Source organism: Lacerta agilis, chromosome 11, assembly GCF_009819535.1.
Source record: "Lacerta agilis isolate rLacAgi1 chromosome 11, rLacAgi1.pri, whole genome shotgun sequence".
In the NCBI taxonomy this organism is placed as follows: Eukaryota; Metazoa; Chordata; class Lepidosauria; order Squamata; family Lacertidae; genus Lacerta; species Lacerta agilis.
In genome coordinates, this window is record NC_046322.1 from 47,823,800 (window position 1) to 47,848,453 (window position 24,654).

Here is a 24,654-nt window from a genome sequence, read left to right on the forward strand (position 1 = left end):
CAAAATGATTCTGACTAAATATCAGGAATTATTATTATTATTATTATTATTATTATTATTATTATTATTACCCACTCATCTGGCAGCCCCTATGAGTGACTTCCAGCGCAAATAAAAACAGAACAATATTTTCTGATGGTAAGAGCCCAACTGTGGAATGGACTCCCTTGCAGGGTGATGGGCTCTCCTTCCTTGGAGGTGTTTGGGTGGCAACCTGCCCTGTATGATCTAGTTGAGATTCCTGAATTACAGGGGGTTGGACTAGATGACCCTCGGGGTCCCTTACAGTTCTATGGTTCTATGAATGCTCAACAAACAGGTCACCTGGAAGCAACCTTTTCTTTGTACATTTTATCTCAGGAGACAGTAAAGTTCCATGAGCGAAATAGGGGAGCAAGCCTTTTGTGGCGATTCCCTGTGCAACTCTCCCTAAATCCATTCCAGAAAGTTGGGGGGCCCTCCAGACCAAACATAGGGGATCACATGAAGGGCTTCAAATGGTAAAATATTCAGTATGGACAAGATCCATGAACTGTCATACAAGCTGAAAAATGAAAGTGTGTGAGACTTATTTGTAGCTTTATTTGCTACATTCTTCAGTGAAAAAATAAAGTAGTGGCACAGGTAAATCCCACGAGTCTTAGATTCTTTGGCTTCAATGTTTTAAAGCACAATAGCTGCACAATTGTAATAACAGAACCAGGAAACCAGGACTAGATGCAGAAAAGGAGACCTAGAACATTCCCAGAAATTGGCTGTTGAATTGCTCTTAATTGTAAGAGGAATTTCTCCTGGTGTTCAGCTGATTCTACCATCCTGTAACCTAAACCCTTAACATCTTGCCCTCTCTTTTAGGGCAGCAGTAAGCAAGTTCCCCCCCCCCCCAAGAGGCGTAGCAAGCTCAAGTGGTACCCAGTGTGGATTTTTTTGTCACCCCCCCCACATCCGCCCACACCCCTTCAAGTCACAGTGAGCGTTTTGCGTTCTCCCACAATGCTTTGTGGCACCTCATTTGCGTACGAGGTGCCGCAAAGCATTGTGGGGGGGGAAACCGCAAAACGCTCCCTGTGACTTGAAGGTGTGGGGGCGGATGGTACCCCAGGTCCAGGTGGACTGAGTAAACTAAGCACAGCTAATGCTTTTGCAGTGCTGTGGTGAGTCCTAAGCCTAAAGCCTCTGGATTTGCTCTGGCTTGTGCTTGAGGCTCTAGGTGGAGGTGCCAAATGTCACCCCTTGAAGATGGCACCTTTGTGCCCTCTCAGATGGCAGTACCCTGGTGAAATGTGCCAGGCTGCTGGGTGGAGTCCTGGCTGGGCAGAGCTGTGCTTCTGTGGCTCTTCCCAGCAGGGAGGAAAAAGCAAAGTGTGTGCTGTGTAAGCCAGCTGCTGCACTGAGCAACTTATGAGTTGTGGGGTAGGCATGCTGAGAGTCACCCCCCCTCCCCTGGAACCTGGGGTGGCCCACCCCCCCTAGCAACACCCCTGCCCCCCTTTTGTGTTGTTCAGCTATTTGGACATACCCTTTTGTTTCCCACTGCTACCTCCGCCTCAGTTTTCTCTTCTCTAGGCTAAACATACCCAGTTCTTCCAATCTTTTCTCATAGGACTTATTCTCCACACTGCTGGCAATCTTTGTTTCCTTCCTCTGAACCTGTTGCAATTTGCCTATGAGTCTGCAATCTATTTAGAGGTAAAGGTAAAGGGACCCCTGACTATTAGGTCCAGTCATGTCCGACTTTGGGGTTGCGGCGCTCATCTCGCATTAGTGGCCGAGGGAGCCAGCGTACAGCTTCCAGGTCATGTGGCCAGCATGACTAAGCTGCTTTTGGCGAACCAGAGCAGCGCACAGAAATGCCATTTACCTTCCTGCCAGAGCGGTACCTATTTATCTACTTGCACTTTGACGTGCTTTCAAACTGCTAGGTGGGCAGGAGCTGGGACCCAGCAACGGGAGCTCACCCCGTTGCGGGGATTTGAACCGCCGACCTTCTGATCAGCAAGCTCTAGACTCTGTGGTTTAACCCACAGCGCCACCCGCATCCCTTTAACACAGACACAATTCGGACATCTTTCCTCAAGGTTGTATTGACTTAGTGAGAATAATGGGTTCTGTGACCTGTCTAAATTGCATGTGTTCTTATTTTAACCCTGTAAGAGACCACAGCAGTGATTTCTGGCCATGCTAACAAGGCCAATCCCTTCCAGCAGGCTAGAAATGCCATTTCACAAACATTCTATTTTGTTTTTCAATATTTCTGTTTCAGGCTAGGAACGTGCAGCACTTTAAAAAAATACGTAATCTGAACATTTCTCAGGGAAGTCTCTTGGGGTTGAGATTGTGAGATGTTTTTTTCTGTGCCCACTGAGCTGGCACCAGCAAAGACTATGATATGAAACGTTTCCAAAATAAAATAAAATAAAAATCCATACAGAAAATTCTTCACAATGTAGGGTACATAATCATATCCTTTATGCATCACGCCCATCCTGCAGCTCTGACAAATCAGGTAGAGATAAATAAATTTCATATTCCTATAGTTCCATTTACATTTGCTAAACATCTAGTTGGCCTTTTCTTTCTCAACGTAACACTTAACATACCTCTGTACAAGGAATGCAACTCAAACAAGCCAAAAAACAACAACAACCCTCCCTTAAATGCAGTTTGAACTGAACTAGTCAGATGTGTGCTATAACTAACAGGTTGGGATAAGCATGAAATCTAAACCCCAAATAAACAGTGCACTTCATAACACTTTGCCCTCTGCTATCAAGCAACGGTTCTTCTGACTTCTCCTGTATCTATTTCTTACATTTTCCATGATTTTTTAAAAATACATTATGAATTTGAATTATTACATCTGTGTATCACATCCATCCCTCTACAAGTCGGATGGCATTTACCAAAAGCAGGGGGTGAGAAGTAGGTGGAAGAATACCCTAAAGTAGATTTTTGAAGAAGTCATAGGTTGGGATTCAACTGACTAGTCCCATCACTGGACGCCTGCACAAGAACTTCCATTAGAGCAATGGGGCTCCCCCACTGCCATGAAATTGACTTTAGGAGGGAATTGGGGAAACCCCCCAGAACAGTGAACAGAGGGAAGGGGCATTGTTCCATCTGGCAAGCTGAAAAGCTTGCATTTCCGGAACAACCACCACAGCACCTCTCTGAGCTCCCTAGATTTAATATCAGCATAAAACGAATTAGTAGGATGCCAACAACACAGGAGAAATTGATACGGCGCCCTTTTCGAATGCAATGGCAAAAAGTTAACTGGTAGGACACAATCTGGAAAGAAAACGGCTCTACTCATGAAAGATGAGAGGTACAACAACTGCCATTGTGGAAACAAAGCGAGACTTCAGCCCATATAAATAGTGAAGCTCTTCCATGAAATGCTCAATCCATCAACCAGTAGCTGTATTCCCTGCCAGAGAACACAAATATCTGCCAAGCTCTCCTGGTCTGAACGCAGCCTCCATGCTTCAGCACCACAGAAATGATTTTTTCACACGCAGCAGAATCTCTTTCGTGCCTGTCGTGCACTACGTGTGGATTTCTTTTTTCTTCTTACTACAAAATAGGATGCAAATGCCAAAGATAAACTGCATATACGCTATCAGGAATAAAGGTTTTTTACATTCCCCGCTGACCAGTTGAAGGAAATGCTGACACAGGAAGCCTCACTTGTGGCAAAAGCTTGAGATCTCAACTCCTTGAGTCTGAATTTGCCACAAGGCCCGTTGACATTTTCAGGCACGGTCTTTACCTCTCTTTTTATAATATTGTTTTATTGGTTTTCCAAATTATTACAGATCAGACCAAATTGCTTTAATACAATTTCTTTTTTTAAACATCAGGTTTCCCGCTTCTACTTCATCTCTTCTTTAATATCCACTTGATCCACTTGATGTTAGTCCATTAGCACAGCTGATCATTATTGTCTCCTTACATACAGTGCCTCTGATACTTCTCATAAATATAAAATCCATTTCACATGTGAAAAGGTAAAGATAAGGTAATGGGACCCCTGACCATTAGGTCCACTCATGGATGACTCTGGGGTTGCAGCGCTCATCTCGCTTTATTGGCCGAGGAAGCCAGCGTACAGCTTCCGGGTCATGTGGTGAACCAGAGCAGTGCATGGAAATGCCGCTTACCTTCCTGCCGGAGTGGTACCTATTTATCTACTTGCACTTTGACGTGCTTTCGAACTGCTAGGTGGGCAGGAGCAGGAACCAAGCAACTGGAGCTCACCCAGTTGCGGGGATTCGAACCGCTGGCCGACCTTCTGATCGGTGTGTTTGCTCTTTACCTCTCTTTTTAAAAAATAATATTTATTAAGTTTTCCATTTTAACAATCCAGTAAAAACCACATCAAAATATTCCAAATTATAATACAATCAAAAAAGCCAAATATTCATGCCAAATGTTATATCTTTGGGTGATTTCCCACACACTGAAGTTTGGGGAGTGATGATCTAATATTGTACTGCATTCCTTATTTAGTCCAAATAGTCCTGATAAAACATTTCCGATGTTGATCCTTCATTTATTTTTAACAGCCTCTGAATTCGTTTAGCAAGTGGGTTAGGCCTTTGTAGTTCTGTGTGAAATGTTTTAATTTTCTCCTTTATTTTCCTGTTGTAATCCAAAGTTCTCATCGACGCTCATCCACTTTCGCTTTCTGCACACAAAGGCAATTCTCAGTGCGTCACATCCAAGACAAAGGGAGATCTAGCCTTCTGCCATTAGCGCCGGACAGATATCCAAAATACCCTTCTGTGATCTTGTTCCAGCTCTTTACCTCTCTTGACCCACTGTCAGATCCTGTAAACGGGAGTAACTATCTCAACATGCCTTCACACCTGGTTGCCTATCAATTGTTACTGTACAGGAGGAATGGGGAAACCCCAACACACAGGTCTAACTAGGCTTGTCAGGCACCCTCAGTTGGCCCACGAGGCCATTTTGTCCATGTCACATTGTCACAGCCACCTGCTCAGCACCTGACATCATATATGACATTGATGGCTCCAGGAAAGCCCCTTTCAAAGATATGGGATGGGCTTCTTGTGATCCAACCACGTCTTCAGAAGGTCATCTCAAGGTGCTTGTAACTGGACTTAAGATCTTCAAAGTGGCTTCTGAAGATCCCTGTGGGCAAAAAAAGGCTTCCTGACATCATTGTGACACCAGGAGATGGACAGGTCCACCCACCTGTCTAACATAGCCCATGAGCGGTGAGTGAGAGAAAAAACAGTCCCACCAGGCTCAAAAAGTTCTCCACTCCTGCTCCACAGGTCATACCGCTGTATGTGTGCAACGACTGCACTGAAACAATGTATTTTGTAGTGACAGCAGAAGGTGTGAATACTCTCAGGGCTGCTAGATGTGCAACAGCTCATTTGCACATACAGTCGTACCTTGGTTATCAAACAGAATCCGTTCCGGAAGTCCGCTCAACTTCCGAAAACGTTCAAAAACCAAGGTGCAGTTTCTGATTGGCTGCAGGAGCTTGCTGTACACAATTGGAAGCCGTGTTGGATGTTTGGCTTCCAAAAAAAGTTGTCAAACCTGGATGCAAATGTTCCGGTTTGCAAACTTAGTTGGGAAGCCGAACGTCTGATGCGACTTCCAATTGTTCAGGAGCCAAAACGTTCAAGTCACAAGGCATTTTTGAACCAAGGTATGACTGTACATGTTTATTACCATAGGTTGCAGTTATGAAGGAATGATTAGCATGTATTAACCATGGGTATAATTTTTGAGGATTAATTCAATGACATTTTTTTTTTAAAAAAAATCTGCAATAGAAGGTCTTTGCAAATGCCAAATTTTGCTTGAACGTGGGGACTAAATGTTCAAATTTCCTTGCATATCACTTATTGCTGTCACCTCAAGGTTAGTTAAACATTTTGGCAAGGCAGTTGGGAAGATGACATTTTAGAAAAATCACACACAAAGCGGCGTATTAAATTACACCCAGACAGAACTCTTGCGCAGTTCTCGGGCATTTTATGCAAGGTTGAAGGGTTCTGTTGTTAGGATTTATCTCATTTCCTTGGAAAATACCGCTGAGGATAGCAGCTGGATGAAGGTGCTGTTGCAATCCCCGATTACAATTGGGTTGCTTCTAGACATGATTGATTGCAACCTACACCTTGTTCAATTTCCATGAATCCTTGTAATGAGAAACTGTAAGACAACCAAGAGGAACTTGAAAGTGATTCTTTCAAAGCCGACTGCCAAAGAGTAGGAGGGAAAGTTGTTTGCTTAAAAGGTGACCTGCAGCACTAGAGAATGAGCATCTGGACTTTTCATTGATTGTGGTGGGAACTGCAGGTGCAGAACTTGAGCTCAGTTGTAACGGATCAGCCCTTAGGCTGGGTATGGTCAGGAGCCCAGCGTATTAGGAGTTAACACCCACTCTATGTGACTGGCAGCTCACTCGCAGGAGGCGGGGCTTTTCGCCCTTTAAAAGGGGGGAAATGGCAGTTGGTCAGGAGGGTTAGAGGTTGAGAGGGTTGGAGAGAGATCATGAGAGGTTAGGCTTTGGGGAATGGGAGGAAAGGTCTTTACCATTGCTATGTTGTAACAAAGCTGAATTACATGAGAAGAAGATTTGTAACAGTATTAACCCTGGACATCCATGTTTTCAAGTTACCTCAATAAAGTTAAATGTGTTTCAACGTTCGTTGACTCTGGCAGGGTATCAGTGCCTTAAGAGGTGTGACTAAGAGGAGAGAACAAAGTTTTCCTGTGGAAGAGGAAACGGTTTGCTTATTCTCCTGTCATACAGAGGGCTGGGCAGTGAAGCCAAAGGGGCCACGCAGTTGCCAAAAAGGTGAGGCAAACTGCAGTAGTTGGGAACCCTGGTAGGGAGATCCCATAGGTGGCAAGAGGTTTTCGAACGTGAAGCACTGAGGTACCCCAGAGACATCTCCCATATGAACCCTTTAGGATTCATTCTAGTCGTCAGTGAAACCTAGGGAGAGACACAGTTGGGGAAGCATCGAAAGGGGAAGCCAAAGAGTAGGAGGGAAAGTTGTTTGCTTAAAAGGTGACCTGCAGCACTAGAGAATGAGCATCTGGACTTTTCATTGATTGTGGTGGGAACTGCAGGTGCAGAACTTGAGCTCAGTCTACTGGGAACTTCTCTATGCACAACCCCACTGAATTGAGTTTGTTTTCTTTGACCCCTTGTTTCCAATTCTACTTTACGCAAATTAGACTCCTTAAACTGCATTCTACAGTGGAACCTTGGTTGTTGAATGGCTTGGCTCCCAAACAAATCGGCTCCCCAACGCCGCAAACCTGGAAGTAAGTGTTCCAGTTTGCGAACGTTCTTTTGGAAGCCGAACTTCATGACGTGGCTTCCGTGGCTTCCGACTGAGTGCAGGAAGCTCCTGCAGCCAATCGGAAGCCGCGCCTTGGTTTTTGAATGGTTCCGGGAGCCGGATGGAATCTTGGAACGGATTAAGTTCGACAACCGAGGTACCACTGTGCACATGAAAACAGGGATGGCGAAACGGCATTCCCCGCCCTTCAAACTCTTTTTTTCCTGAAACAAGAAAATAAAACAGGAAGCCAAAGTGTGGGATTAAGGTATAGCATCTAAATTTGGACCTCATATTAGTGTCACAATGGCATCTGGCTAAGTTCAGGTGCCCAAGACTAGCAATATTGCAAGACTGGACATAACTAAAATGAATGAATGAATGAATGAATGAATAGAAATACACCACCCCCACGCAAATATATTACTGGAAAAACCTCACTATACACAGAACACAACTGAATACATTACATGTTATTTTACCCTCTGGTATAAATTAAGATGTATGGTATTAAGCACCAGCAGTTACTGAAAATGGCATATGCATACATCCTAATATAGCATGCACTAATTTTTCCTAGACATGTTTCTGTTCTAAATGTAGTTTCCAGGCTGTGTTTCAGAAAAGTGCCCTGTCAACCTACTCTACAGAGGAAAAAGTCAAGCCAGCAGATCCATTCATGGAGGCAAAGACTGCACAATGATCTCGATAAAGTGCTGAATGGGCTTTTTGATGCAGACATATGGTAGGTGCTAGCAAGCTGTGAAAGACCCCTGTCTGGGGCTAAATGCCGCTGGTGCATATGTGGAGGTGACCATGCACAGAAACAAATTAAAGCTACAGAAAATGTCAGTGGAGAGAGATCTGTTAAGTGGATGGCTATTAACAACAGAGGCAAACAGCAGAATTATTATCCATGCTCCGGTGACCCAAAAATATCACATATTCTGGGGTTATTTTTTCTTTCTCCACAAAGCATTTCTGTAAGTACGCAGTTTAAATGGGAAGATTCATCTGAAAGTTGCATGAGCCTGCTACAGTCTGAAATACTTGAGGTAGGCAAGGATTACGGTAACTCTCCCATCCCCTTAATAAACTGGTAGTAATGTTTACTCATCAATCCTAGGGACGCAGGTGGCGCTGTGGTCTAAACCACTGAGCCTCTCAGGCTTGCCGATCGGAAGGTCAGCAGTTCGAATCTATGCGACGGGGTGAGCTCCCGTTGCTCTGTCCCAGCTCCTGCCAACCTAGCAGTCTAAAGCACACCAGTGCAAGTAGATAAATGGGTACCGCTGTGGCAGGAAGGTAAACGGCGTTTCTGTGTGCTCTGGTTTCCATCACGGTGTTCCATTGCACCAGAAGCGGTTCAGTCATACTGGCCACATGATCCGGAAAGCTGCCTGTGAAAACCCCCCCGGCTCCCTCGGCCTGAAAGAGAGATGAGCGCCGCAACCCCATAGTCACCTTTGCCAGACTTAATCATTCAGGGGTCCTTTACCTTTTACCTTTACCCATCAATCCAGCTATCCAACTGTCTGGGATGTCACCTGTTTTCATGACATTTGACAATTACAAAAACACCGGGATCGGAAAAATGAATGGCTTCGTACATCTTTCTAATCATCCTGATTCTGAAACGGCATTTTTTGAAATGCGTTTTGAACATATACTACCAGATTTTAATTTATACTCACATAAAGTCTTGAGCCTCTCTTGAACCATAGAATTGTAGAGTTGGAAGGGACCATGAGGATCATCTAGTCTAGGGTTTCCCAACCTTGGGTCTCCAGCTGTTTTTGGACTACAATTCACATCATCCCTGACCACTGGTCCCGCTAGCTAGGGATGATGGGAGTTGTAGTCCAAAAACAGCTGGAGACCCAAGGTTGGGGAACCCTGATCTAGTCCAACTTCCTGCAATGCAGGAATCTTTTGCCCAGTGTGGGGCACAAACCCACGACCCTAAGATTAAAGAGTTTTAATTTTACACAGCTAACGAGAATGAACACTGAGCACTTCTTAAAGGGAAGTGTGCCATTTTTGTACAGGCACTTTTCAGAAAAGAAGCAAATGTCAAGCAATCATTTGCCTTAGGTGGATTAAACGGGAACTCTTGACCTTCTCTGGATGAGCAATTAGCATATAGTGAACACATCTCATAAGACTCTGCACATATACCAGCTAGCCTGAAGATCTAAGTGCAATTTCCAACACTCAGTCATTTAAATCCTCGGGGAATTTTCAATTCATCAGCTATTTAAATAGGAATGGATCCACACCAATGCTTGAATATTTGGGTTTATCAGTCCTATCCTAAGCATGCTGATTCAGAAATAAGTGTCACTGACTTTAATAAGACTTTGGCCTAGCGATATTTGCGTAGGATTACAGATGTATGCACCTCGATCCTAAAATGCTGAGACGTTACACCACCATGTTCAATGTTCAATTAAAGGCACTCCCCAAGTAAGTGCGCATAGCATGTCAATCCTATGCAGAATAATTCGGGGAGCAGATTCCAAGCACTTAGTGGAATTTATTTCCAAGGAAACGTATACAAAATCTAAATCTTCACCAGTGAAAATCAGCAATGTTTAAGGGACAAAGTAGGATCAGGCTAAACACACAAGCTGGATAACTTTGTAGATTTGGCTGTAAACATACGAGGCCAGTACAGAGTCTTCCAGCAGGCTGCAACAGCAAATGCTCGGCCTATCAGCTATGAGGGGGAAGGTTATAAAGGACATAGGATGACCACCATCGGCAACAGAAGCCATTTTAAAAGGTCACAGCATGTTTTCAGCCTATGTTAAGAAAAGTCCACATCCTAGAATCAATACGCAGGCTTTATCGTAAATTGGTTTACTTCATCACAGGCAAAAAGACACTAAAGTCATTGTTTTGTACCAGCTGCCAGGAAATATGCAAGACAAAGAGTAGGATTTGGGAGATTTAAAAAATGTCAAATTACAGTAATTGGATAAATATACACTTCTTAATCTGGACTTTGAAAGCTGTTGGGCTTTTTTCTAAAAGAGTACAAGGCAACAACGCTCAATGGAAATTAATAATGAGAACACATAACAGAGTGTGTGCGTGAGCAAGCTAGAAACCCAAGATTGGTGCAGGAGTACATGGTGTGGGAGGTAGCCAGATTAGGAGTTTTTATGCCACAGTGGCACCTGAGCTAAGTATACCACACCAAAAAAATTCTTTTGGGGTGCTAGCAAACATTTCTAAGTTACCACTCTGCTGAGGTATATAGGATATAGCTACAAGGCCTCATGTAGATCTCCTGTTGGCACTGGGATTAGTAGACCCCAAACATACACACGTACACACACGTTTTCAAATTTATTTTTAGGACAAGGGTTATAACTCTGTTATACAGTGGTACCTCTGGTTACGAACTTAATTCGTTCCAGAGGTCCATTCTTAACCTGAAAGCGTTCTTAACCTGAGGTACCACTTTAGCTAATGGTCTCTTCTCATCCTGAGGTAAAGTTCTTAACCCGAGGTACTATTTCTGGGTTAGTGGAGTCTGTAACTCGAAGTGTTTGTAACCCGAGGTGTTTGTAACCCGAGGTACCAATGTATTACTAATTGCCAGAAGTGTGCCTATTTTACTATTCAAATAAATAAGCCCCCTAGGTCATTACAACAATTCTTTCTGTGCCCCATTTCTTTTGCCTTTTTGTGCATTTTCCCCAAAACCTGGTTGATGCAAATAAGTAGCAGTGTGACCTCTGAAAATCCAAACCACGTGAAAGGCAAATGTTTGTTACGCCTCTTGCTAGAGACCTTGTTTGTCTCTGAACCTAGACCTACTTTTTCCTTGGGGACAGTTTACCACTGAACTCAGTAGGACTGGATGAACAGCCCTGAGATCTATGGGTATACAGATTGAATTAATTATTATTAGTATTATTACTAATTTTTTCTGTGAACCATCCTGAGACCTCTGGGTATAGGGCGTTATATAAATTCAACAATTAATTAATTAATTAATTAATAGTTACATGTTCTGGGGAAGTCTCAAGCACGAGTTGTTTGGACAATTCTCCAGACCCAAAATGGCTAATGAGGTTCAGGAAAATGGGCACAATTCAGCGAGAACAGCTTCAGCCCAATCCCAACTAAAATACACCTGACTTTATTTCAAAAGCTGGTTGCGATGAGATGCTCCCAGTGGAATTGTTTAGCTTCAAATAGCTAATGAAGTTTAAAAGTTATGACCTAAAAGAGACCAGGGTGCACATCACAGATTAAAAGTGATAGAGAACCTTAGTTAGTGCTCTAAAGACGCCCACTTTTCCCTATAGTAACTAATATTTACCAACAGCAGAATCATAGAATCATAGAGTTGGAAGGTACCCCAAGGGCCATCTTGCACAAACCCCTGCAATGCAGGAATCTCACCATAGGGTCCTCCATCCAATTGGAAACCATATTGCTTCACAATAATCTTTTCTGCCTCACATGTCTAAAGGAACAGAAACATCTTGCAGAGCATCTGAATTACACGGACACTTCTAAGGCCCCATCCAGCATCAAAATGGCCCAGTTTCACACCATGGTAACAATACTGTATTAGTAGAGGGAAAACATCGCTAATGAAAACCTTTGTCTCACGGATCATAAAAATAAGCGATGTTGCTGTGTAGTCTGCTTTTTAGAAAGTTAACATTGAAACCTGGTCTGGTAGAAAGCTGTAGGGTTTGTTACACAGGGCAAGAGACAGTAGACATTTGGCAGTCATTGGCCACTGGAAATTCATTTTAGTTTTGTAGGGTTGCTCTCATCGCTAATGGAGCAATTTCTAAAGAAGGTTATTTTCAGACCCACAGTGACCCTCTTTGTATAACAGAAATACAGTTGTACCTTGGTTTCCGAACAGCTTAGTTCCCGAACGTTTTGGCTCCCGAACGTCACAAACCTGGAAGTGGCTGTTCCAGTTTTCGAACTACAGTATTTTTGGAAGCCGAACGTCCAACGAGGAACATCTTGGAAGTCGAACGGACTTCCAGAATGGATTCCGTTCAACTTCCAAGGTACGACTGTACTGAAATGTGTTTGCTATGTGTGCATTTTAACACATATTTTCACTGAAATGTAAAATCCAGGAATTGGGTTGCTACCGCCCTGTAGCACTGGAGGTCTACAAGCACAGGTTATTTAGGGCTATCTACTATTTACACAAGAGAGACATGGGTGGCGCTGTGGTCTAAACCACTGAGCCTAGGGCTTGCCGATCAGAAGGTTGGTGGTTCGAATCCCCGTGACGGGGTGAGCTCCTGTTGTTCAGTCCCAACTCATGCCCACCTGGCAGTTCGAAAGCACGTCAAGTTCAAGTAGATAAGTAGGTACCGCTCTGGCGGGAAGGTAAACAGTATTTCCGTGCGCTGCTCTAGTTCACCAGAAGTGGCTTGGTCATGCTGGCCACATGACCCGGAAGCTGTCTGTGGACAAAACGCCGGTTCCCTTGGCCTATAGAGTGAGATGAACATGCAACCCCAGAGTCGTCCACGACAGGACCTAACGGTCAGGGGTACCTTTACCTTTATTATTCACACACACAGTGGAGCCCATCCAGCTTTTCCAAGCTGTTTATTCTAGCTGGACATCATCATTTTTATTCTGTCTTAATGCCTCTCGCCGCTCTCGTTTCTTATTCTTTGAAATGAGCTTTTAAAAGAAAAAAGATAAATCTTTCAGCACTGCCTTTAACCACCTCCGGAGAGTGTAATGAAGTTGTCCCCTGTTTGGCTTCAGCAGGGTAGATTGCCAGCATTTGGCTCTGTTAGCCCTTAAAGCCAATGGGCCATTTCGTCTTGTTGATTACATGCCGAAAACGCCTTTTCCCTTCTAGCCTTGACAGTGATCTCTTTGTGAACCGTGTCTTAGAGCATGTGGCCTTCCGCTGCGGTAACAGGATACCAAACTCCTGCTTCGCTGAACAGCGGAGGGCTGGGATGTACAAAAGGGAGGATGGAACGGAAGTCGGTTCAAAGCTTTACATGGAAAAACAGTCAGTTGAGCTTCATATTTCAGTACAAGGCTTCAGAAAGCTTTCAATTACCAAGCAAGCTCATCTTAATCCTTTCATGCTTGAAGCTGGCTCTCCACCCCCCAGCAACAGCTTCCCAGCTGCCAAGTGACTGGTTAAAAAAAAGAGAGAGAAGAAAGTAACAAGTCCTAATGATAATGATATTTATTGTAGGGCTCAAGACGCAAAGTTTAGTATAGGAGCGTGAAAGGATAGCTTGCATGTATTTTTATATTGCACGTTAACTTTCATTTTACTAGATTATATGATTCCCTGCATGATATGCTCAATATGTGCACGACTGTGTTTACATGTAACACGCCAACCCAGAAACTTCATAAAGATGTCACTGAAATGCCACTAAAAGGGCAGAATGAGGGCAGGGAGTTTGCAGGCTTTTTCGATGGGTCTCCATTATACGCAATTTTACGGATGCATGCGGTGCCTCGGAACGTATCCCTCGCACACTGATGCTGTGTATAGGGGGCACTAAGGGCTCCAGGCCCCTCAATATTTTGAACCAGGGGGCCCAGCCCCCCAATACTGAGGGGGGAGACATCTCCCACCACTGCCCTCCGGGTGCCTCACCCCACACCCGGGAGGGAACGAGTGAGGGGGAAGATTGCTCTTCGTGTGTACTTCCCCCCAGTGCATGCCCTGTGGCATGTCCCATTGGGCAGGACATGTCACGTGACATCACATGGTGTGTCACGTGATGCTTCCCCCTCCAATGTGGGGTGCGTGTGCGCAAGTTGGCATCCCTGCCCTCGCATAAACGGGGGGATGCCTGTATATAGTCCTTTATGATCCGGTAAGAGGTAACACGATTCTTTGTTACAAGAACACAGTAGTAACTTATAAAGTAACCCGTGATTCTGTTTTTAAATTTATGTGCACCTGAGCACTGGAAATAAAAATATCTACCTGGAAATTCATGCCCAAATTCCTTATATTACTGACACCCAGAATATAATCCAGAAATCATTCACTCTTTACTATGTACTAAAGTCTGTGGGTATACTCAGAAATAAACCTTTTCTAGTCTTGCGATCCATCACTGAGTTTAATCTTCTCTAGAAGTTCTACTGTGCTTTCCACAAGAAGCAGCAATGCAGAAATGGGCTGTCCATTTCATATAGGACTCTATGATAACACACGTTTCTGTCACATATGTATGCAGTGCGTTTTACTCCTTCATATTATGTTTAAGCAGTTCTCAGATAACAGAAGAGAAAAAGAAGAAACGACATAATCAAATTTTGTCATGATGGAGCTCCTCCAAGATAGGAAAATCACTAGGTTCCCCACATATTATAAAGACAAAGCAAATTTGCCTGCAACACCTATTCTCTAATGAATGGATCGGCAGTTATATTTTTGAAAATACGGGAGTCATTCCACATGTGCAAACTTAGCTAAGTGTAACACAAAAGGGCAGTTTGAATTAAAGAGAAAAATACAAAACCTGGTGTGGAATTCTGGGCACGGAAAGAACTGCCACCTAACAAACCAACTTACAAATCTGTCCTTGGCCTAACAGGGATGAGAACCTGTGGAACTTCAACTCCCATAACCCCTGACAACAACAACAACAACAACAACAACAACAACAACTATTATTATTATTATTATTATTATTATTATTATTATTATTATTATTATTATTATTATTATTATTATTATTATTATTATTTATATACTGTCCTATACGCGGGGGTCTCACTACAGGTTCCCATGCCTGGACTAACACCATCAGCTTAATGACACTGTGATCCTCTTGTGCAGAAAATATAGGGTAACTCTTATCTATTAGTGTGTTTGAAAGTTTAAAAGCTGGCATTGGTTCATGCAGCTCAGTGCGGTGACTGGCAGCAGAATTTCAGATGGGTGTCTTTTCTACCTGGAGATGCCAGGAATGGAAACTGAGACCTTGTGCACTAAATCCCACTTAAGGAAGGACATGAAGTCATTTTTATTACTAGTGTGGCCAAGTGTAACATCAACTGAAGGTTTGAGCTTGTTTTAAAAAATCTGTTTTTCAGGGTAGCTGTCAGGCGTCAGGGAATCCTATCCCCACCCCCATGGTAGGATGCCAGGAATAGAAAGACAAGAAAGGTTCTTACCAATGTCTTTTATTCAATATTCACAGAGGGAGGCTTGGAAATGCAGCCTCTTGGAGTAATGGCGTTGCTCCGAGTAATCTCCACCCCCCTTCTCTCCTCAATCGCCAACAGCAGGCATAGGCAAAATTGGCCCTCCAGATGTTTTGGGACTACAACTCCCATCATCCCTAGCTAACAGGAGCAGTGGTCAGGGATGATGGGAGTTGTAGTCCCAAAACATCTGGAGGGCTGAGTTTGCCTATGCCTGGTCAACAGCATCACACACCTTACGGTGGCCACTTAAAGCCGTTTGCTCTCCTACTTTCAATGCTTGCTGGGTTCTGGGAGAAGAGGGATCCAGAATGCTTTCTAGTGATAATGTGTCAGCCAGCTGCCCCTCTGGCTGTGTCTCCTCCTCCTCCTCTCCCATTATTTCCCAACTTTGCCCCTCATCTACCTCTGAGCCATGACCTCCCGCAAGCCACTGTTGTAAATCTATGTATACTGTCTTCCTCTTCTCTGGAAGGTTGAGGAAGGGGAGGCATACACCACTCCTCCTCTATCCAGTCCCTGACAGTAGCACAAACCACACTTCGCTGGTTGGGAGAAAAAGCAAACCATGACATGCCTCAAACCAGAAATGGAAGCAGGCAATTGTCATGCATAAAAGTACAACAAGAAGGAGAGAGAATGTGTGCATCTGAGGCTCATCCCAGTCTCATGCACATGATGCTAGACCATAGTTTAGTGGTTGCTTCTGAAGCAAATCAGTGCTTTCTTGGGTCCAGCTGGGGGAAAAGAAAAGAGTCAAAATTCTACACGAGTCTGATTCATCAGAATAAAATATTATTTAAAAGTGGGCGAGTGCTGTGCTATATTTTGGCTAGTGAACTGCAACTTCCTTTGGAAGACGGAATTTTGCAGCATTTCATAGAAGTAGATAAGGCATGCACCATCAGCAATGCACATTGCAAGTGTGTGTGTTTTTTTCATTGTTGCAGTAAAATATAAACGGGTCTGCCTTCAGAATGCCTATTCACTATATCACTTCCGTTACATTTTTATGACTGATCTTGTGAGAACAGAATCTCTGCTATTTGGTTAAAACTTCTTCAGCCTGCAGGAAACAAGCCTCTTTTATATTGCTCATACAATTCTTATCTATAGCACTGTGGTCTTTTAACAGGAAAAAGAAATGAGAAAAATCTAATCTCTCCCACTAGGGCCAAAAAAAAGAAAAGAAAAAGATGCCTCTTATCAAAAGGAAGATCAAAACATCATGCAAAGCCTGGCATATGAATTTTCATTTTCCCGGTTCCATTTCCTCACAATTATAAAGTATGCAGCTGACCTCATAAACTCCGCTCTAGGATTATTGTTCCACACGGAAAAAAGATCTTAGGCTAGACTGTGAAATAATAAAAGAGGACCTATAATGACTGGCCTATGTTTAAAAAGCTATGCTCTAGGTTTGCTCTGACAAACGGAGCCCAAGTATGTTGTGGTAAGATAAAAACGGAAAGGAAGCTGTAAACTGAAGCCTTCAAGCCCACCTGCTTTGCACAATGAATGAGGCGTAAGGCTAATGTAAAGTCAAGGCTGACTCGGCCACAAATCCATGTTCTCCGCCAAGGAAACAAAAAAGAGCTACAAGAGACTGGAGGATTAAGCACGTCACAGAAGTCGTCTTGTCCAACAGCTCATTGAAAGCTGTACCCAGCAGAAACATGTCTACTCTCTAATTTCACCAGTCGTATAAAGTATAATAGAACTCAGCAGCAGTGCAGGGCCACCATCCATGAAGGATGATGGCGGGATACTTTTGGGCAGCCATGCTGACTCCTCAGTTTTTACACTTGGGAAGGAATACTGGTAAAAACAGCGAAGCTACAGGTTTGGGGTGAGGGTCTGGAGTAGGGGTCGGCAACCTAAGGCCCATGGGCCACAAGCGGCCCATGGACCCCTGCCGCCTGCTTGGTGGGCTCCCGTGCACCGCGCTAAACCGGCATGGAACAGAGCAGGAACCGCCTTCCGCGATGCTGGCTGGCTTCCCATTAGCTGCAAGAAGCTCCCGCAGCTAATGGGAAGCTGCACGCCTCCTACGCGCTGGAAAGAGCGCCAGAAATAGCATTTGCGCATGCGTGTGTGCACACTCCGGCCCACTGTGGAGTCTGCGGGACAGTGAACCGTCCCAAGCCACAAAAACTTTGCTGACCCCTGGTCTGGAGTGTCCATAGGCTGGGCAGGTACACTAGGGTCAACACTTTGCTGCCAGGTTACAGTGTGCATGCTCAGCCCCCACATCCACCAAGGGTCATTTAGCACGGCAACGTCAGGCTTCAGGGAATCTGATCCCTCCCACGGTGGCAGCCAAGAAGCAGATTAACCAAAAAAACAGTTCTTATCAAGTAATTTATTCACTATGCACAGAGAGATATGAAGGAATGCAGTCTCCCCTAAATAATGGCGTTGCTCTGAGTAAGGTAACACACCCTCCCTCTCTCCTATTCTATGTCATCCCTGCATCGGCTGAACTGAGCTTTCTGCCCCTGAGCTTTCCATTCTACTGCTCTCAATGAATGCCTGGTCCTGGGGGGGGGGGCAGGAATGCTTTCCAAGGACACTGAGTCTGTCAGCTGTCTCTCCCCCGTTGCTTCTTCTTCCTGCTGTTCCTCTTCCAATATTTCCCAGCTTCTCCCTTCTGCAGCCTCTGAACTATGCCCTTCTGCAAACCACAGTTCTAAATCTATACTGTCCTCCTGTTGTTGGGAAGGTTCGGGGGGGGCAGTCTTCACCATTCCTCCTCAGTCCAGTCCCTGACAGGCAATGGAGTACAGTCGTAACTTGGAAGTTAAATGGAATGCGTTCCGGAAGTCTGTTTGACTTCCAAAGCATTCGAGTTCCAAAGCATGGCTTCTGATTGGCTGCTGGAAGCTCCTGCAGCCAATCGGAAGCCACAGAAGCCCCATCAGACGTTCAGCTTCCAAAAGAACGTTCAAAAACCAGAACAGTCACTTCCGGGTTACAATCGTTCAGGAGCAAAAATGTCTGAGTTTTGGGGCGTTCGACAACCAAGATATGACTGTACACTCAACCTGTGGCTAGGAAGCCACTGCATGTAGCAGTTGACATGTCCAGAGGATGCCAGCAAGGTGCTCCCCTATATTTATGATGAATAAACTCACCTGCCCTCACTTATTAATTGACTCTTGATTTGCAGATCTTATGTTATATTTCAACGAATATAACCATTCCGCCACTATGCCAGCTCTTAAGTCATAGAATCATAGATTGTAGAGTTGGACGGAACCACGAGGCTCATCTGGTCCAACCCTAGGAATGCAGGAAAGTTTTGCCCAACATGGGGCTTGAACCCGCAACCCTGAGATTAAGAGTCTCATGCTATACCAACTTCTTCAGGGGATAATAGAAAAAATGTCCATTTTGGGAGGAAAACTAATACTGTATATCAGTTCAGCGGCTTTACTGTTTGCATATGTTCCTGTTAACTGTACTCTGATATTTTATATACTTCCAGTTTCTAATGAAGCCTTAGTTCCAGTTACAGGTGGGTAGCCGTGTTGGTCTGCCATAGTCAAAACAAAATAAAAAATTCTTTCCAGTAGCACCTTAGAGACCAACTAAGTTTGTTCTTGGTATGAGCTTTCGTGTGCATGCAGACTTCTTCAGATACCATGAATGCACACTTCTTCAGATGCACACTTCTTCAGATACTAATGAAGCCTTAGTTCACTGGCTTTCTACAAGGTAACAATCTCTTACATCTAGAACATATTTTTTATATAAATTAGAACTTCATTATTGCAAGTCTTGCAATACCAGTCAAATGTTTACTGGGAAGGATAACTGAAAAGTCCGCAATGATAAAATAGTTACTAGTGTTGTGAATTTTCTTTTCCTGAATTTGGTTACTACTGTTCCTTTGTTTTTCCCTCCACTGAGCAAATGAACACAAACATATTTGTTGCTTCTTGATTTTGTCCGCATTTTTCCTTTGGTCAGAAGGAATGTTCATTTCTCCATAGGATGTTCAAAAAGCAAAGCTTCTCCAGCTCTGGAAGGGTTAACATTCAATTTCAACTTCCCCAGTCACTATTAATTCTCAAGAAATGTCACATTCCATTTGTGCAAAGAACATTTTCAATTGCAAAGGTGAAATTGCAATAAATTGGGCTCTAAAATCTATTTATTTACTCAATGCTACCTTGTGGCCATTTCTTTATCTCAGTAGACTTACAGTCCCCCCTCCCCCACCGTGCAAAAGTTGCATTTACAGGTAATGAAAAATGTTGGGTTGATTCTGGGCTTCTGCTGTATAAGACGCATGTTCAAGATGCCACTGTCTTGTTATCCAAACTTAGCTGCTTAACTGAAATCTAAAGCTCACGCCACAATGACTTTAGGGTGCCACAAGACTTTGTCAAATCGAACTAACCATGAAACTTGTAACTGCCAGAAAGAAGACTTGGACCAAATTGCCAGTCACCTTCAGGCTGCAGTCCTTGAATGGAAGGACCATTTGGCAAGAGGTTAAAGGGCTACTGGATGACTAGGCCTCCTCCTTGCCAGGAAGAATATCATGACAAAAAGTTGACAGCGTGGCTCAAGCCATCAGTTTGAGTCCTGCTCCCTGCCTGAAAGAATACTCTCCTTCAACCAGAGGCGTGGTACCCGGTGCGGAAAATTTCTTGTCAACCCCCCCACATTGATTTTTTTTTTTGCCTGCAAAAATGGTTTTACGTTATTTCATATTTTCTTACTAAGCAATAATAATAAGTAATAATAAACTTTTATTTATATACTGGCCTCCCCAGCCGAAGTCAGGCTCAGGGCGGCTAACATCAGATACGTAACATTGCTATAAAATCAAACAATAATTAAATTACCTCCTAAAAACATGTCAAAATCAAATTAAATTCTAATTAGATGGTTTTCCACAGGGTTAGGGTTGGGAACAGTAAGTGCTCCACTGAATTGAAATTTCAGCCTTCACGACATAGGAAAACGGCCAAGTAAACAGCTATTTTTGTGGTCAAGATATTAACTGATATGCATGAAATTTCATATATAGCTATATAATCTCTAGTGTAGTAAGATAAGACCTTTGGAGCAGGCATTTTCAAAAAAAGTTTTTTAATGAACCGCCCTAGTAGGGCAGTAGTAATTGTTCCTTGATAATTTGTCATCCCCCTCCATGATGGAATCTGGGGCGACCAGCCCCCGCCCCCCACTTCCTATGCCCCTGCCTTCAACTGCCATTTACCCTTGCATTACAAAATCTGGAGGGAAGCACATTTTGGTCTGTCAGGGACTGCTGAGCTGTGCTGCACGTGCATAGGGATTTGTTTTGTTGTATTATCAATTGTGGACGGCATTTACATTTCAAATGGAAAGGGTAGTAGCTTAGTGGCAGAGTTTTGCACGTAGAAGATCCCAACTTAAACCCCTGTCATCGACAGGAAGGGCAGAGAAAGACATCTGCCTATCAGTGCAGATATAATAATAATAATAATAATAATAATAATAAGAAGAAGAAGAAGAAGAAGAAGAAGAAGAAGAAGAAGAATATTTATTGTTGATACTCTGCCCATCTGGCTGGGTTTCCCCAGCCACTCTGGGCAGCTCCCAACAGAATATTAAAAACACGATTAAAAATCAAACATTGAAAGCTTCCCTAAAGAAGGCTGCCTTCAGATGTCTTCTAAAAGTCAGATTGTTGTTTATTTCCTAGACGTCTGATGGGAGGGCGTTCCACAGGGCAGGCGCCACTACCGAGAAGGCCCTCTGCCTGGTTCCCTGTAACCTCACTTTTCGCAGTGAGGGACCCGCCAGAGCTAAACAGCTTCCTATGAAGCAAGGCTCCACTGTTGTAGACAAGCATCCATGCAGCTTTGCGTGATCAGACATAATGCTGCCCCCTCTGTGATTGATATAAGTTATTTTTATGTTGTCAGTTTCTCAACCAACTTCCTATAATTCATTGTACAGCTTACTCTGAATTCTCATCATCACGGCTCCATTTTCAAATTCCAAAAGGAAAGAAGTGACCTGTAATAATATCATATTTCAAAAGAAAGGAAGAGGCTGCTGCTGCAGCCCAGAGAGCAGATTGGAATTTTACGTGCAGTCCAATTTATTTAAAATAATTGTATCCACAACCTGCAAGACTCAGACCGTAAGTAACCAGAAGAAGAAAAATTGGCTGGTGTGACTAATGTTTGGCCAATAAACAAACCAGCGTTAAAACTATAAAGTGGCAATACAAAAAATCCATCCATGGGGTGACTTTTAAAAACATTAATTCTTGATCTACATTTTACAATCCACAGTAATGTTTTTTTTATAGTGTTCTGTATATCTATTTTTCCCCCCAAGAGGTCTCCGTTAAAGCAAAGAAGAAAATACACGCTGTAAATATTATCCCCTGAAGTATGCAGAGTCCTACAAAGGAGCCAAACCATTTGTCCTATTGTTCTCACCCATGTTCTTTGCTGGAAAAAATGAAAGTTTTAATTACTGTTGCCCTCTTGCTGCCCTTCATTCCCCCCTCCCCGCTTCTAAAAACACCCCAAATGTATAGCTTTTCTTTTGCTTCATTGAAGCTGCAAATCTGTTGTGATCCTGGTGTAAAAACAGACATCATTAAAGCAAAGCTTGGGAGGACATGCCCCGTTTACTGACCTCGACCAGTGGCCTTGGTTTGCGCTCTACTGCAAACCTGAAGTGGCAGAGTTCACAGTAAGTGGTATTCGAAGACGACAGCCAGTGTTCCAGGCAGCTGCGATGTATAGTCCCCAGGGTTCCCGTACATTCACAGGGAGAAAGCAAGTCTTCTTGACTGCTGCCTTCGTGGCAAATTCTACACATTGGTCGGTCATTGAAAGGGCTAGAAGACAAGGAATAGGGGTCGTGGGTTAGTATCGGAGTCACGGAGAGGAGGAAACAGGACGATTATATGGCCCAACCCCATTGCCACGCCAACTCATCGCCACACAATAACAACGCTTTTCCACAGTAAACGCACCATACAATAGTATACAAGGTAGCTTCACTCATCGAGACGACTCAGGCACATCCCACCCCACATATGGAGGTGTATCTCCTCCATCTCTACTAGCTAACCTGACCCGGGGGTGACATTTTTTCTCACCCGCAAATATGGAGAACATCCAACTGCAGAGCGAATTCTGAGACACAAACTATCTAGAGAGGTGTAACATCTTTGGCTCCATAGTATAGTTTCTCCCAGTGTTTTGTTTCCAGTTTCTGTGCTGCAGTGTACACTGCAATTCAACCAGGTAACAACAACAACAACAACAACAACAACAACAACAACAACAACATATTTATACCCCGCCCATCTGGATGGGATTACCCAGCCACGCTGGGCGGCTCCCAATAGAATATTAAAACCCGATAAACATCAAACATTAAAACTTCCCTAAACAGGGTTGCCTTCAGGTGTCTTCTAAAAGTCAGATAGTTGTTTATTTCCTTGACATCTGATGGGAGGGCGTTCCACAGAGCGGGAGCCACTACCGAGAAGGCCCTCTGCCTGGTTCCCTACAGCCTCACTTCTCACAGTGAGGGTACCGCCAGAAGGCCCTCGGAGCTGGACCTCGGTGTCTGGGCTGAGAAAGGGAACTCTATTTACACTAGTTGCTGGGACATCTGGTATTGTGTCCTTTTCTTTTCTCTTGTGCCTTAATGCAGCAGGAAAGGTTGAAGGAGCTGGGTATGCTTAGCCTGGAAAAGAGGAGACCGAAAGGAGATATGATAGCCATCTTCAAATATCTCAAGGGCTGTCACACGGAAGGCAGAACTCAAACCCATGGCTTCCAGTTGCAAGAAAGGAGATTCCAACTAAACATTAGGAAGAACTTTCTGACAGCAAGAGGGGTTTGACAGTGGAGCAGTCTCCCTTGGGATGTTGTGGACTCTCCCTCCTTGGAGGTTTTTAAGCAGAGGTTGGATGGCCATCTGTCATGAATGCTTTAGCGGAGATTCCTGCCTGGGCCTAGATGACCTTTGGGCTCCCTTCCAACTCTTCAATTCTATGATTCTAATACAAAACCACATTAGTTAAAACCATAGTTGTTGTTTTTTTAACCAAACCACAACACTATGGTTTGTTTTTAGCCAGGGCTCAAGCTGTAATTTCTTTTGTTTTGGACTTTAAGCTGTAGTTTAACACTCCGGAAGTGCTGCTTTAATGCTTAAGAGAGAAGGGAGTTTGTGGATACTGTTACATTTGAACCAGGCCAGTGACTTTCCCAAATTATCTTCATTGGGACACACCAACTTACCGTAGGTTGTTTTTTTCACCAGCACAGTTAGGCTATAAATGCACTAAAGGCATTTGGACCTTCATGTCTACCACCCACTGACTGAACAATATATGCACAGCCTGCTCTCCCCTCTATAGCAGTAGCAGAGCATTACTGTGCAAACTGTTGTATGCTGTAAAAATGGCAGGGTATACTAAAGTCTTGGGTGGTAAAATAACACTTCCTAGCCATAACTGTACCCAAAACATGAATATTTAAAAAAAGAAAATCCTTTATTAATGTTCTTTGAGATCAGTGAGGTTCTTTGCTCAGATGACTATTTTGCAGTCTGTTGAAGAATTTTTCGCCTCCTTTCCTTGGAAACCATACTCTGCTCCCAAGTTTTAATTTTTAATGGACCATGTATAGCCATTAGTTTTTATACCCATGGTCTTTCTCAGTATCTCTCCTCTCCAGTGTATTCATAGTGTGCAGTTATATGCACTCTACAACACCTTTTGGCCAGGTTGAACAGGCTAAAGTTTTTCAATCTGTTCTCCATTCCTGTATTCATTCTGGTTATTGCACTTGGTGTATGCTCAAGGAGAATAAACTTAAAATCGCACCAAACATGACCAAACTGTATCTTCTCTTCCAAGTGAAACCTTAGGTCAGGGGGTCGGCAAACTTACTAGGCCTCAGGCTGGTTCCTCCAGCGCTGATTGTGCGGTGGGCCGGAGTGCGGTGGAGCGAGTGCCCATATATGTGTGCACATGCTATTTCCGGCGCACTTCTGGGTCGGCGGAGCACCAGAAATAGCTTGTGCGCATGTGCACGGGCCTCCTCAGACCTGGAAGTGCTCCAGAAATGATGCT

At 43.8% G+C, this 24,654-nt stretch overlaps 1 protein-coding gene across 1 annotated transcript in view; it reads right to left on the reverse strand.

Annotated features, from left to right (window-relative positions):
* Positions 1-24,654, reverse strand: part of MARCHF3 (membrane associated ring-CH-type finger 3) — a 158,100-nt gene that overhangs the window by 21,393 nt on the left and 112,053 nt on the right. The window contains exon 3 of the mRNA XM_033164593.1: positions 22,194-22,398. Coding sequence (XP_033020484.1) covers positions 22,194-22,398 — 205 coding nt within the window. The remainder of the gene's footprint in view (positions 1-22,193; positions 22,399-24,654) is intronic.